At 32.8% G+C, this 14,904-nt stretch overlaps 1 protein-coding gene across 13 annotated transcripts in view; it reads right to left on the bottom strand.

The window, feature by feature from the left end:
• The window catches only part of FER (FER tyrosine kinase), a 257,864-nt gene that overhangs the window by 131,291 nt on the left and 111,669 nt on the right, over nucleotides 1-14,904 (bottom strand). For 9 of the 13 annotated variants that reach the window (XR_013486092.1, XM_020968841.2, XM_078153086.1 and 6 more), the window contains one exon: nucleotides 5,653-5,856. The exons of 1 other annotated variant lie outside the window; for it this stretch is intronic. Coding sequence is in view for 9 of the 12 variants with exons in the window: in XM_020968841.2 (XP_020824500.1) it covers nucleotides 5,653-5,856 (204 nt within the window). In the remaining 3 variants the exon portion in view is untranslated. Of the gene's footprint in view, nucleotides 1-5,652; nucleotides 5,857-10,268; nucleotides 10,353-12,776; nucleotides 13,787-14,904 lie in introns of those variants that run through there. 3 more of the 13 variants (XR_013486093.1, XM_020968837.2, XR_013486094.1) reach the window with 3 other exon arrangements.

The raw sequence follows: 14,904 nt of genomic DNA, 5'->3' as shown, positions 1-14,904 counted from the left end.
AATTTGTAATTATGCAAATAAAGTGACTAAAACATCCATACCCTTTCAATTAGATACCAGATGGAAGCCATTGACAGAAGAAGGTCCGTGTACTCCAAAATATTTAAAGCAGCATTTTTTGATATAAAATAGATTCTCAACAACTGAGGAATGGCTAAACAAATTGTGGTACATGAATGTAATATTACTGTGACATAAGAAATGATATGTGTGATGAATAGAGATAGGAATGGAAAGATCTATATAAACTGATGCAGTATGAAACAAGCAAAACTAAGAAAACAACATAAGGAAAGAACAATGACATTTAAAAAATCAAAAATAAATTAATAAAATTATAAAGATCAAACGGAACTAGCATGAAGACACATGAGAGGACACCTCCCAATTCATCCTTTTGTAGAGGTCAGAGGGTCACAGATTGTATATATTGCACATATTTTTGACTTTTTCAAAGTATTGATCCGTTGTGTTAATTTTTTTCCTGGAAAAAGTACTCTTTCCCATACGGTTGGCCTTCTGTGAGAATGAGGAGAAGGATACTTGAGATAACTATGATGTGTAAGAAACAGAAGATAAATAAAAACTTATTTAATGAAGAATTTGTGCCTACACTGTTTAAGGTCTTAAAGTTCACTAGATAAAAACTGCTGCACACTGTCAAAAATAACCCCAAAATTTACTCAGAAAGTTTTCAATAAAATATTTCATCCTAGACTTTAACTGGCAGCACCCATATTTGTTTGAAATGAGATCACCTGTGATAACCACAAATTTTTCAAGTATAAATGATGAGATTACAAATTAATAATATTACATTCAGTTTCCCTATTCCATATCTTGAATACAAATGCTAATATATAATTTTATAATGCATTCTAATTATTGTTTTGTAACAATAAAATGAGCTATCCATATTTATGTGAATGTCTTCAGGCCAAATGAAAATTTCTGTAAACTTTTTTTAGATGTTGAATATTAATTTTTTCCTTAAGTAAAACCACTGAATGATAGTAAATTATAAACAATCAACAACATTTAGTACTGGTCTATTTATATTGCTACCTCTTTCACAGTCAAAATCGTGAGCTAATGAGCTAAAGAAGAAATCAATCAATCAATAAACACTTATTAAGCACCCAGTATTTACCAGGCACTGTGCTAAGCACTGGTGATACAAAAAAGGGGAAAAGACAGCCCCTGCCTTCAAGGAGCTTGCAATCTAATGAGGGAAAAGACATGCAAACAAATACATATAAAATAAGCTATACAGAAGATAAATAGGAAACAAATAAATAACAGAGGAAAGGCACTAGAATTAGGAAAGGTTGGAAAAGGCTTCCCATAAAAGATAAAATTTTCATTGGGACTTAAAGGAAGCCCAGAGAGGTTAAGCAGAGGAGGGACAGTGTTCTAGGCATGGGAGACAAAAAAGAGAAAATGCTCAAAGCCTCTGAGAGATGGAGCAGAAAAGCCAGGAGGCTGCATACATTTGAGAAGCTTTAAGAAGACAGGAAAAAGTAGGGAGAGCTAGGTTATGTAGGGCTTTGAATGCCAAACAGATGATGATGTATTTGATCCTGGAGGTGACAGAGAGCCACTGGAATTTACTGAATAGGAATGACATGGTTGTACTTGTGCTTTAGGAAAATCACTTTGGTGGCTGAATGGAGGATAGATTGGAAAGGGGAGAGAACTGAGGCAGGCAAACTCACCAGCAAGTTTGAGGAGAGAAGGTGGTGTATTTGAGAATTGTTGCAAAGATGAATAGTTCTATACAGGGCATTTCAAAAAGTCTTAGCACAATTTTAATCTACTAACACTTAAGCTCTTTAAGCTTGAAACTGCACTAAGACTTTTAGAACACTGTATTATAGAACACTGAACTTTACAAAATGAAAATAAAAGGATCAACTCTTTGGCTCCAAATGATCTCAGTCTTGACACTCTTATCTTTTCTTTCTCTATATGCTTTTCCTTGACAATTTCATTCTCCTCTGTTATTTCCACTATTATTTCTATGCAGAGAATTTTCAAATCTTTTACCTTCTGTCCCTATCTCTGCATTGATTTCCACTTGCCTAATAAAAATCTCCTTCGACATGCCTTGCAAAACTTTTAAGTCAACTAAAGGCAGCTCAGGGGAACAGTGGATAAAGCAGCGTGCCTGGAGTCAGAACAACCTGAATTCAAGTTCAGTCTCAGATACTTACTAGGTGTGTGACCTTGGCAAGTAATTTAAACTCTGTCTGCCTTTGTTTCCTCCACTATAGAATGGGGATAATAGCACCCATTTGCAAGAGTTATTGTGAGGATCAAATGACATAATCACTGTAAAGTGCCTAGCACAGTGCCTGGTACATAGTAGGCATCTGATAAACACCCATGCCCTTTCCTTCTCTTCCTTTCAACTTTCATAAAATTGAACTTACCATTTTCTTTCCAAAGACTGTCCTTCCTCCCAAATTATTTCTGAAAATCCCCATCTTCCTCCCTAGCTATAAACCTCAGTGTCATCCTTGATTCCTTTTCCATGCCATATCCTGTCAGTTCTTCATAAAATCTGTTGCTGTCTGTCCTCTTCTTACTATTCATGCCATCAAATTAGTTCAGGTCCTTATTACCTCTTACTTAAAATATTATAATAGCTTCATGAACTAATCTCCCCACTTCTCATCTTATCTCTCCCCTCCCAATTCAACCATAATGCTACTGCCACAGTAATCTTTCTGATGTATGTCATTTTTCTGTTAAAAAAAAATCTTCAATATCTTTCCCCTAACTATTGAAAAGAAGAGAAAATTCCTTACTCAAGTATTTAAGGCCATTCACAATCTAGTTCCAATCTACTTTTCCAGTTCTGTTTCAAATTATTCACTGTGACAATTCTGGCCACACTGAACTAAATCTCATACTGCCTCCTCCTCCCTGTGTAATTCACAAGCCATTCCTCATGGAATAAATCAAACGTACATGATCTACGTGAAGGCATTATAGTCATTTGTGTTGAGGCATTATAGCAGTAACAGCTGTGACTTCTGAGTTCAAATTCTGCTTTTGCCATTTACTCTAACCAAGGTGAATTAACTTAACCATTCAGAGCCTCTGTTTTCCTCATCTGTACAACGAGGATCATAATCTTCATACTACCTTTTTCATACAGTTATTTTGAGAAAAGTGCTTAACAAATATTGGTCTTAGCTCCATGAAGGCAAGTATTATGTTGCTTTTCACCCCTCTATTACCAGGATGTATCATACTACTTCACACTTAGAGTTCATCTGAAAACTGTTTAATAAAATTTAGTTGATTGAATAACCTAACTTTCTAAGAAAAATGTTTGTTTAATGGAATTTAACTATTTGATTAGGCCAATTATAGAAGCTAATAATATCAATAATCAGGTGGCTGAAAATCTGTGAATTTCATTGAAATGTAAGAATACATCATCAGTAGACATCTCAAAGAAAATTTCAATGACAAAAGGTGCAAAATAAAATTATAAACTTCCCAGATGCTTCATTTTCAACAAGTTTCCTGAATATTAGCCCTCTTAATATCAAAACAAGGTTATTAGAAAGAGGTTTGCTACAATTGAAAGAGAGGCTAATTTGTAGGCATAGGACCTGGGTTTGATATCAGACATGGCTATTTAGTATTAGTGTAACCTGAAGCAAGTCAGTTTTCTCAGTGATAAAATAAGAAGGTTGAAAGAGAAGACCTCTAAAATTCCTTTCAGATGCTATCAGTTCAATTATTATTTGAAGATCTGTATTTCCCCAGCACACTAGTTCGAATGATCACATCTATGTTTGAACTTACATCAGGCATCCTTAGCAGATAACTAATTAAATAGCACTTTAAGGTTTGCGAAGTGATTTATATATTATCTCATTTGATCCTCATAAATGTTAGCATTATTATAACATGTCATACTGTTATCACACATTATGAGGCTGTGATGTTATTATTCCCATTTTACAGATGAGAAACCTAAGGCTGAAAGAAGTTAGGCAACTTGACCAGGATCATATACCTAATAATAGTCTGAGACAGAATTTGAAATCAGGCTTTCCTGACTTCATGTCCAGTGTTCTATCATTAAACCACTTAGATGTCTCCTAATAATCAGAAAAATTATCATTATTGTTGTTTTTATTTACTCTCATACAAGTTTCAGTAAAGATTTTTAAAAGAAGTAATTTAATAAATAAGAGCAAACAAAAAGCAAGCATTCAATTTGCTTCATAGGTTGCAGTTTGGTCTGCTAAGAATCTCATGCCATTTTATTAATAATAAAAACCATAGAAAAGTTTCAAAAAACACTGCCAATAATATTGCTATGGCCATGAGGAAGGACATCACTGTTTACAGATATACCCTTATTACATCTGAAATACATGGCAAATTTATGGTTGCAAACAGAATATAAATATCCAAGTTCAGATATGAATAGAACACAATGCTTAATAACTATCATTAAACAAAATTAGCCATATAGAATGATCTAAAAGGCAACTTTCTATGTAAATATATCTCTGATCAGCCTGTGATTAATTATCTCCAGTGGCTTTCATCAAAGAACTATACAGGGTAAAGGTCATGGTTTGATTACCATGTAGATCAGGTAGTTTTGTTCTATTCCAAGGACAAAAACTATAGCACCAACACAAGGACTACTCATTTTCCATTCAAACAAATTCATTTAATTCAGCACAAAACATGTTTATTAAGTGCTTACTGTGTGTAAAGCACTATAACGGACTCTAGGAAAAATACAAAAATAAACGATATAAGAAACACAAACAAACAAGACTAAAGAATGTGGTAAGGGTAAAAGCCCTACATGATATAATGATGGTGAAATAGAAAGGAAACTGGACAGACCAGAAGATGGCAGAATCAAAGGATACAGACAAACTCAACTATCTTTACGAAAACCTCCAAAATATTGAGAAATGTACCACATGAAGCTAACTAAATTAAAAGAGGTAAATTAAAGGAAATTCAAGGAAAAGAAACACAGGAAAGGAAATGAAAAAGACAGGAAAAGAAGAAGCCATCAAGGGACCACAGTATTTCCCCTCCATCCCAAAGCATAAGGCTAAAAGGCCTTGAGATTAGGGCTGATGTGGATGCTATCACTTCCTGGCTGGTGGTCCCAACCTATACCCAAGAGTTGAATGAGAGATGACAGTACAGTGGCTGAAAAAGTTATTAAATCAAGTTAAATTCAGAAATAATAACAGGTGACAGGGCCTTCACCAGCCATCAGTAGCACCATCACTAAGTAGAAGTATAATCAAAGACCTTCAACTCCCAATAACGGAAGCTAAGAAGTTAAAATTTCATGGAGATAGAAAATAGCAGAGAATCTGAGGAAAAGACATTGCATAATAAAACTCCTAACACAATTAAGAAATGTTAGTGACATAAAATGTTAATGAAATTGTAGAAAATCATTTTTAATTGCTATGAAAAAGAATTAAAATTGCCTTAAAATGATTATTTTACATGGGTGCCTGATATTTATAAAAACTCATTTATGACTCCAATACTGCTACCTGGTGTTAATATAGGAATTTATCAGAAACTATCCATTACTATATTATTTCTTTATATTAAAATAAACAAACTACAACACCAACATACATCAGCAAACTGTATAATAAAGTGTCTTCGTTGTCCATCTGAAAACACAGACAGGACATATTCACCAGGTTTCCCGTGACTCTCCCGAACCAAGAAGTCTCCTTGTTGCTTTAAGAGTTCCTGTGCTTCTATTCTGGGAATTGCACCATGGTACCAGTCCTGTTCTACCAATGGCTTGTCACTTGCTGATATTACATCACAGAACTTGAATAAACATTAAAGAGAGAAATAAATTAGAAGCAATAATGTTGAAGCTTTTTTTATTACAATAAGTATCAACACTTTTTTTGCATTTTTATTGATGGCCTAAAACTTCCCCAATTAATATATTATAATTTTCAGAACAACTGCTTTACATATTATTTTTATCTAAACAAAATACTTAGAGTTGTAAAGAATCTCAGAGGTCATCTATTCCAACCCCTTCATTTTATAGATGAGGAAACTGAGACCAAAAAAGATTAAATGACTGGCCCAAAGTCACAAAGTCCTGTAGAAAGCAGTGGAGCTAAAATACAAATCCAGATACTCCGTAAATCCTACACTCTTTCTACTATACATGTTGCCTCCATTTTTTAATAGACATCTTCAAAAATGGTCAATTTATGTTTTTACTAAGATAATTGTAAGAAATCCTATATTTATATAATATATAAGAAATGTAAGTATATCTTATACTTACATTTCTTACAATCCTATAAAATTCTGCTCATTAAAAGTCAAAAAGTATATGGAAGAGTAATATCATTACAACTTGTTTTGTTCAGTTGATACTACAAATTACAAAATTAGATTTCTAACTTGTAAACAGAAAAAGGAATATCAAAGATATTAATCATAATACACATTTTATTTTTACTTGTAAATAAAGTTGTATTAGTTATTTCATACAGTCAATTCAATTTATTGTATTGTCTATTATCTATATATTCCAAGGCCGAGTTTTCATGTCAACTGCAAACCCCAGGCTTTATCTACTACTGCTTTTAGAAGTATCATTCCTGTGTCTTGTCATGGATTCACCACTACTTCCATCTCTATCAAGTTTTCTTCTGTTGCCAACTCTGCAATTTGTTTGTTTCCACTCTTACCAAGCTACTGAATAAAACCAGAAAAAAAAATCTTGTACATGAAAAATCTCAATGGTTCATATTATGCAAAGCTTCAGAAATTGTGATCAATGTCCAAAGACAGGACCCCAACTAAAAAAAGTAAAATATCTATGATCTTAAAAAGATATTAAGATAGCCAAGGGTTATATCACTTTCTTGATGTATCTCTAATTTCTGGCAAATGGAATCTTACATTTTCTTATACACAGTAAAAGGATTTAAAATTTTCATATAGTTAAATGAAAGAACATGTCATAGCAGAAAGAGACCTAGCCTTGAAGCCAGGAAGTCCAGGACTAAAATTCTACCTCTAACACATACTGGCTGTGTAATTCCAGGAAAGTCATTTAACCTCTCATTGTTCCAGACATAATACTAAGGTGTGAGAAAGTGCCTACCTAAATTAGTAGAGGTAATTTCCTAATTTAAGAGCTCCCTATAGCACTGAAATCATGGATTGATATCTGTGCCCTATCCTTATTTACATATATTCACGTATGTGAAAAGCTTTTCAGCTCCATATATACCTACATGTGACTAAACACAAATCATTTAACCTCTCAGTATCCCCTAACAACTCTCAAAAACTATTGGAAAGGATTTGTAGGTTTGCATGAGTAAATGAATTTTGACATTTGGAAGTTACTGACATAGATGAAATGGTTCAGATTGAACCTCTCATCCCTCTCCTCCCCTCTATAACCCTGCCCCTTTCCCATACACATAGCCAATTTTTCCCAAAAAACATTTCAAGTCTGAACAAGACACCTTAGTGTAACATTTTTGGGTCCTTAGGACAGCTATATGTCTAATGAATAAAGAATAAATCTCAATCAATTATAATATATAATTAATATAATTACATGATTAATATACAATTAAATTATATAAAATATCTAATAAGTGAAAGGTAAAGCTAATTTAAATCATCTTTGTTAATGAAAAATTGAGAAGCATCATGGAGACTTTAAAATTTAAAAAATAGCATCTCTAGGCCAAACTATGCCTAAAAGACAGCATAGTACAGTGGAAAGAGCATTGAATTAGAAAACTTGGGTTCAAGACCCTGCTCTGAAAATTATTTCTAGTTAATCTCAGGCAAGTTAATTGGCCTGTCAGAAACTCAGTTTCCTCACCTGTAAAACAGAGATAAAACCTATTTCCTCATATAATCATTTCCTCAAAAAATTCTTATTAAAATAAAATTATATAATGGAGGTGAAAATCCTTTTTAAACTTTACAGTGCAGCTAAATAAACATATTATCTTTATAGTACACGAAATTAGTTAAGCCTGACTGCAGTTTTTGTACCACTTCTTTTTTTAAAAAAATTACTTTTTTATCAATAACACGTAAAAACAATTTTAACAGTTTTTTTTCAATTTTGAGTTACAAATTCCCTCCTCAGCCCCCCCGCCTTGAAAAGGCAAAACAATTCAATATAGATTATGCACTGCACCATTTCTGATACCCAAAATCAACCTCCCAAGGGATCAACATTTTCCATTTGAAACGAAAAGTGCAATAAAATTTATATTCAGCTAGTTACAGCAATATTCAATATAATATATTATTGAAAATGCACTTGAAACCACACTATATATAAGTTTATGAAATCTTTGGTTCCCCACCTCTGCACAAAATGTTTTAAATATAGAAATATAGCTCAGAGTTTCCACAAAGCTCTTCTGACATAATATTTATCTATCTGGCCTTTAATGAGGTTATCAGAAAAGTTATAAATCTATAATCACTGTAGACTTAAACTAATGGTTTGGGCCACTTCTATCACATAGAACAGGTACATGGCTTTTAAAAAGCCTAAGAACTATGCCCAATAAGGCCCCCACAGGAAACCTTAGTTTTGTGCTATCTACTCTTTAAATAATATTTACTGAGCATATATATGGCTAGATATTGAGGAGCCTTGCCATTTTAATAGGAAAAAAAATAGACTACTAATTATACATTCATAATTCCTTTTAATTAGATTTATATCTCTAAACATTAAAGGATTCAACTAAGCCTTTAATATCCTTCTCTAACTTGATTTTGTGGTTCATTATATAAGATTCTTTCAAGTGAAACGAATTACTCATCTAAACTTCACTAATTTTCCTTTAAAAAGATAAAGAATTTTAAGACTTTTATTGTTAATGAACAAAAAGGAATTGCTTATTAATTTAATTACCTTCTTTTAAATGAATGGTATTTCTATATTTTTTCATTTAAACTAAATTCTTCAATTTGAAAAATAATGATAAACAATATTAAATACAAATCCAACTCAAGGTTTTTTGCAAATACTTACATATAATTTTATTTATAAAATGTAACTGTTCAATCATTCCTTCTTTCTACATCATGTTAATTTGCCCATTTATTCCCATTTACTTTTCCTGTTACATTGCATTAATTAATGTTTACTCTGTTCTTTTGGTTGTCCTTTAATGCCTCAGTTTGTTAATATATTCAAGTACATTTTAAAATTGAAAATTGGTTATGTCTTTCTATTCTAATATAAACTTTGATAAACATATTATTTTTTAAAATGTATTCAAAGAATATGTTTTTAAGGAACAACCAACTGCTTAGAAAAGGATGGAACACTGAAAGTTTTACAAATGGGAATACAACAAATGCACTAATAACTGAATAACCTGTAAGTAATATAAAGTTCAGAATTCTAAAAGGGTAGGTTTTCCAATATGATTAAATGTTACTTTTTCCCCAAGTTTTAATTATGTCAGATCCCATTAAAAATAATATTTTTATAAAGATAACTAAAATGAAAAGATTCTAAGCTCAGCCAATGATTTATCACAATAGGTTTTGGAAGAATTTGGTCAATAAAAATTACTAAAACAAATAATTCAGTGTAATTTTCTCCCTTTCTTTGGCAAAGGAATGCAATGTAGTGCAGTGGAAAGAGCACTGGACTTGGAGTCAGAGGATATGAGTTTGATTTCTGATTCTTCTACATACTACTTGTGGCAACACTAGGCAAGGCACTTAACCTCTCTTGGCCTCAGTTTCCTTACCTGTAAAATGAGGGGGCTGGTCTACATGACCTCTAAGGTCCCTCCCAGCTCTAAATCTATGTTCCTATGAAAAATGTCATAAAAAAAGAAATCAACATAAGCAGTAACGTCCTAGGCTCAGACATTTATTTGCCTTTGCCTTTCTAATCATATTCTAGTATGGGCACGGAAAAGTATGGCATAATGGAAAGAACACAGGTTTTCTCTCAGAGGACCTGTGTTCAAATCCTCATTTTGCTACTTACTACCTCTGTAGCATTAGGCATGTCACCTCATCTAAATCCTTATCTTTAAAATGGAAGGGCAGCAGTGGTAAATCTAGATGATCTCTAAGATCTGTTCTTTCTCTAAAACCTAAGATCCTTAGCCTGTGGAGATGACAGCATAAGGAATTCTAAACAGCAGCTGGACACACTGAATGAGCGATTTGATTATGATACCTGGTAGTAATTTGACACCTACCAGCAATTTTAGAGTTTGCTCAGATTGTTGCTTCTTTAATCAGGGCTGTTATAAAATTTTCTTCTAGGACAAGGATCTTGCTACCTTATTTTAAGAGAAGCAAAGACAAATTGTAATATATTCAAAAAAGGATGGCCAGGATGTTAAGAGGGTCCTAAATGATGGTTAATGCCTAAAGGAAATGGGGCTGTTTCACCAGGAGAAGGAAAGATTTAGAGGGAATTCCACTGCTATGCTCAAATATTTCAAATGCTTCTACCTGAAAAAGGAATGAGACTTATTCTCTCTCCCTCTAAAAGGCAGAAGCAGGACAACTAGGTCAAAGGATCATAGATTTAGAGTAGGAAGGGATCTTAGGGCATCTACTCCAACACCCTCATTTTACAGATGAGTAAAATGAGGTCTAGAGAGGCCAAATAGCTTGTCCAAGGTCACACAAGATAGTAAGCCAGAGCGCCGAGTCATTAACCAAGGTCTTCTGAATCCATATTCAGGGTTCTTTCCATTGAACTATATGGAGGAATAACAACAGATTTAAACTTCTGGTATGGAAGGACTTTCTCTCAGAACTGCTCAAAAACAGAATTAATGAGTTTTCCACCATAGGGAGTATTTCTAAACTTGGAAGGAAGTTTGATTAGATGACCTCTAAATTCACTTCCAACTCTAAGATTCTTGCTTGTTATATATAGCAAGTAAATTTTACTTCAATCACTTTGGGAACACATACCCACTTGTTCTGCTAATTAGTTTCTGCTGGGAAGGAAGACTAAGTGCCATCATCCCAATAAATTAACCTCTTTCCTAGCTAAAACTAAAGGCACAAAGGTGGCGTGCATTCTGGGCTGAAGTTTATGTGGATTTACACAAAGGAGAGGGGTTCTACCTTCATCCCTGACCAACTCAAATTTGCTTTTCTATGACCATCCTGGAAAGAGAATTTTTGGCAATATTCACTTCAATAGAATCCTATATATTTTGAGGCTGGTTATAATAGGATGTAGTATATATAATAAATATTATTCAGCATCCTCTAGTCCTAAGCGCTCTTAGAATGTCCACAAAGTGCCCAAATGTTTATCATCACATACATAAGTTGGAAAATTCTTTTGGGCAAAGTAGCTGACACTTTGCTAACATCATAGAAAAAAATTTATGTTTATACTTTAAAAAAAGAAGTTTTCCTCTTCTACTAGTCTGGTCTTCTGAATGAGTATTTTCTTACTGAGGCTAATTGTCACAAGACAAGGCAGTATAAAGCAGGCAACTAAAGACTCCGTTCCACACAAGAGAATAAAACGGAAGCACGACTGAAGAGCAACCAACTTTCTATTTAGGGGATGGGCTGGGTAGCCAACACAAGGGGCAAAAGAAGTGCGGTAAAGAGGCACCTTATCTGTTCTAAAAAATTCTGGTGAATCACCAAAAATGTAATAAAGAAATCAGTCTTTATCACAGTTTAATAGAAAATGTAAATACTCTTTTAAAAGTCTTGAGAATAACAATTCAAATTTTATAGAATATGGAAAAGAATTCAAGTAAAATTCTAAAATAGAAAAAAAATCACTTTTAAAAATTAATGTCACATAGAATTCTTAGGAAGAACTTGGAAGGACTGGGTAATCAGATATAAAATGGTACTGTAACTTTGAATGTGAAGGAACTCCAGGTTGAGGAATAGGAATGTGACTCACGAAGCCAAAATTATATTCAAGGAAAAGAAAACCAATCAATTTAGAAAGGTGATAATATTGCAAAACTAAACTTAATAATTATATGTATTAAAGTATAAAATAAGTTACGAAACTAAAATATCAAATAAGTTATGAAACTCTAGAGTAACAATATTCTCCCCTAAAAAATATAAAAAATAAGAATATGGGCCTAAAATTTTTAAATGATCCAATTTTAGACACAGTAAAAATTAGAAAATACAGGCAAACTGTATAGCTATCAGGATCTTTCTAAACAAAGAGTCCTCAGGGACAACAATTAGAAAATTATTAAAAGATCTGTTTATATTCCTATTGTCAACTAACTCTGTTTTCTTAATTAGTGCCTATCAAATAGTTCACTAGTATGAGACATTAATATTTCCTATATAAGTATAGGAAATGAAAGCGGAAGCTCTTAAGTTAAAAAATTATGTGTGACAGAAATATTAATTGAACTTTTATTTATCTTTGTTGCCAAATACTCTTCCTTGTTGCAAACATTACCCTCTCTTTTAGTCTTTATTCGTAATATAAAGACTACCATATGTTAGGAAGCAAAATTCAAATGCGATAAAATATTCTAATCTGGGAGATCTTCTTATAAACTTAAAAAAAAAAGGCAAAGGGGCAGCTAGGCGGCCCTGGAGTCAGGAGGACCTGAGTTCAAATCCAGCCTCAGACACATAACACTTACTAGCTGTGTGACCCTGGGCAAGTCACTTAACCCCATTGCCTAGCCAAAAAAAAAAAAAAAGGCAAGATACAACACGACTAGGTCAAGAACATAAATTACCTTATGTTAGGCAACTTCACATTTCTTTGGTTGCCTGTCCTGTAGTAGTCTTGTGTGACGAGACACTCTCTAGAGAAATATATTTTCTTTACCTTTCATTTCTTGTCTAATACTTCTGCTGCCAGCACATCTTCTGTTTTCCTGTGTCTTCTCTTTTTTCTGACTTCTTTTCTTCCCTTATTCATCTATCTTTGTTCCTTAATTCTTAGCATTTTTCCTCTGCTTTCTTTTCTCATTCCCATGTTATTATTTCAACTACACTTGCCACACCTGTTTTTTCTTACTCTTCTTTACTCTCCTACCATTTTATTATCTCTTCTTCTATATCTACCTTTCTTCTCATATACAGTATATCTCTCCTCTTAAGCATTTTATGCTACCCTATAACAACAAAGTCCAAAAATGTGGCAAAATAATCGTTAAAATTTACCACTTTGGGAGAAGAAATCACTTACAATTAAATTAATTGCACCCAAGTCTATTTCTTACAATACTCTTGAACTACAATGAGTCAGTATAGCATTCTTTCTTGGCAGGAGAAATTTGGGATTTCCTAACCAGAGCACGTCATCAATCTGATGTGATCTCTGTCACTTATTTTTAAGATCCAGCCAGGATAAGAAAAAGACAAATCTGCTCTCTCAAAATGAGATACATCCTGTTAGCCATCCTTTGTTTATCATGATATACTTGAATATCAATTTTATCACTAATAAAATATAACTTGCTTCTGACAGTATAAAAACTAGGTCAACTTTTTCTAAGGATGGCTATACAAGAAAATACTGGATACGGCAGTGATTTATATGATACAAGAAACTTAACTTTTTATCCTCCCTTGTTTCTCATTCTTTGGATCTTAGAGCCTAGGCGAAAAATGTAAATAAAGACCTTGAGAATAATAAAAGACAGCTAACATTTAAAAAAAATATGTAATAGTTAACCTGGGCTTAATAACATGCCTTTTTAGAGGAAGCACAAGGTTTCTCTGCTACTTTCGATGGAGCGCACTAAAAAATACAAGAGGTTTCTTATGTTATGCAAAATAATAACTCCATTTCCCTATACTAAGTGTGGAAACTAAATATTATAATACTCCAAATATTATATGCAAAATATCAATATATAATCTAAGCAAATGTTGGAATTGCATTCATAAAAATCATCAAAAAATATCTTAAGAGATTACTATGCTTCATATCAGAAAAACATACTTTTCTTTTCCTCTACATGTTTATATTAAATTGTGAGGCAATAAAAACCTAAGGTGAATAACATTCGTGTCAATAAAGTATAAAATGAATAAAAGTATTAATTATAATATATTATCTCATTGGTTGTCTAAGTACTTTTCTAGTGTCTAAAGTGCATATGTCAGTTCTGTCAAAAACATAAGCTCATTAAAGCATTCTTCAAAGACTACTCCCAACTCAGCATTTAGAATATACCTCATAAACCAAGGGCCAATTGACATTATGAGGCAAATCACTTCACCTTTCTGGTTTTCAATTTCCTCATCTGTAAAGAGATGGAGTAGGAGTTCTACATAAAATGTAACAAGTAGGCCAATCAATAATTCATTACCAAAAAATCACTGTAAACAACAAAACGTCTATTTAAATAATGTATATTATGTCACATGTTTTGAAACAGATTTTATTAAATACAGTGTGATTTTAATGTAATCTGTTTGAAACAAACTCTAAATGCTGTCTTCAGAGGATGCTTATTAAATGGTTTCTGCTTTAACCTCAAAGGAGTGCTCTTTGAAAAATTAGGTTTGTGGGGCCATGTCTAGGTTTCCTGTGGCCTAGTAATTGAATCATAGTATTTTGGCACATTTGGTACTTCTTAAAAAGACATCTGTACAACATATAATCATTTTTAAAGGACCAGCCTATCATGAAAATAAGTATTAACTGTTCATTGACAAATATAATTCATAATTTATTTAACCTCAAATTCTTTAATCTCTCACTGTGAAATTGATGTAAGTATTAAGTTTCACAATGCTTTTAAAGTCAGGTGCATATTCTAGTTCCGCTGGTGGACAGATGAATTTAGATCCTGAGGAAGTTACCCAGATAATTCAGGGCATAAGTGTTTTTGTTTGAAATATTCACAAAAC

Source organism: Phascolarctos cinereus, unplaced genomic scaffold (genome assembly GCF_003287225.1).
Source record: "Phascolarctos cinereus isolate Bilbo 61053 unplaced genomic scaffold, phaCin_HiC Scaffold_4;HRSCAF=312, whole genome shotgun sequence".
NCBI lineage: Eukaryota > Metazoa > Chordata > Mammalia > Diprotodontia > Phascolarctidae > Phascolarctos > Phascolarctos cinereus.
Note: the sequence above shows the minus strand (reverse complement) of the source record. Positions and strands in the feature narration are given on the sequence as shown.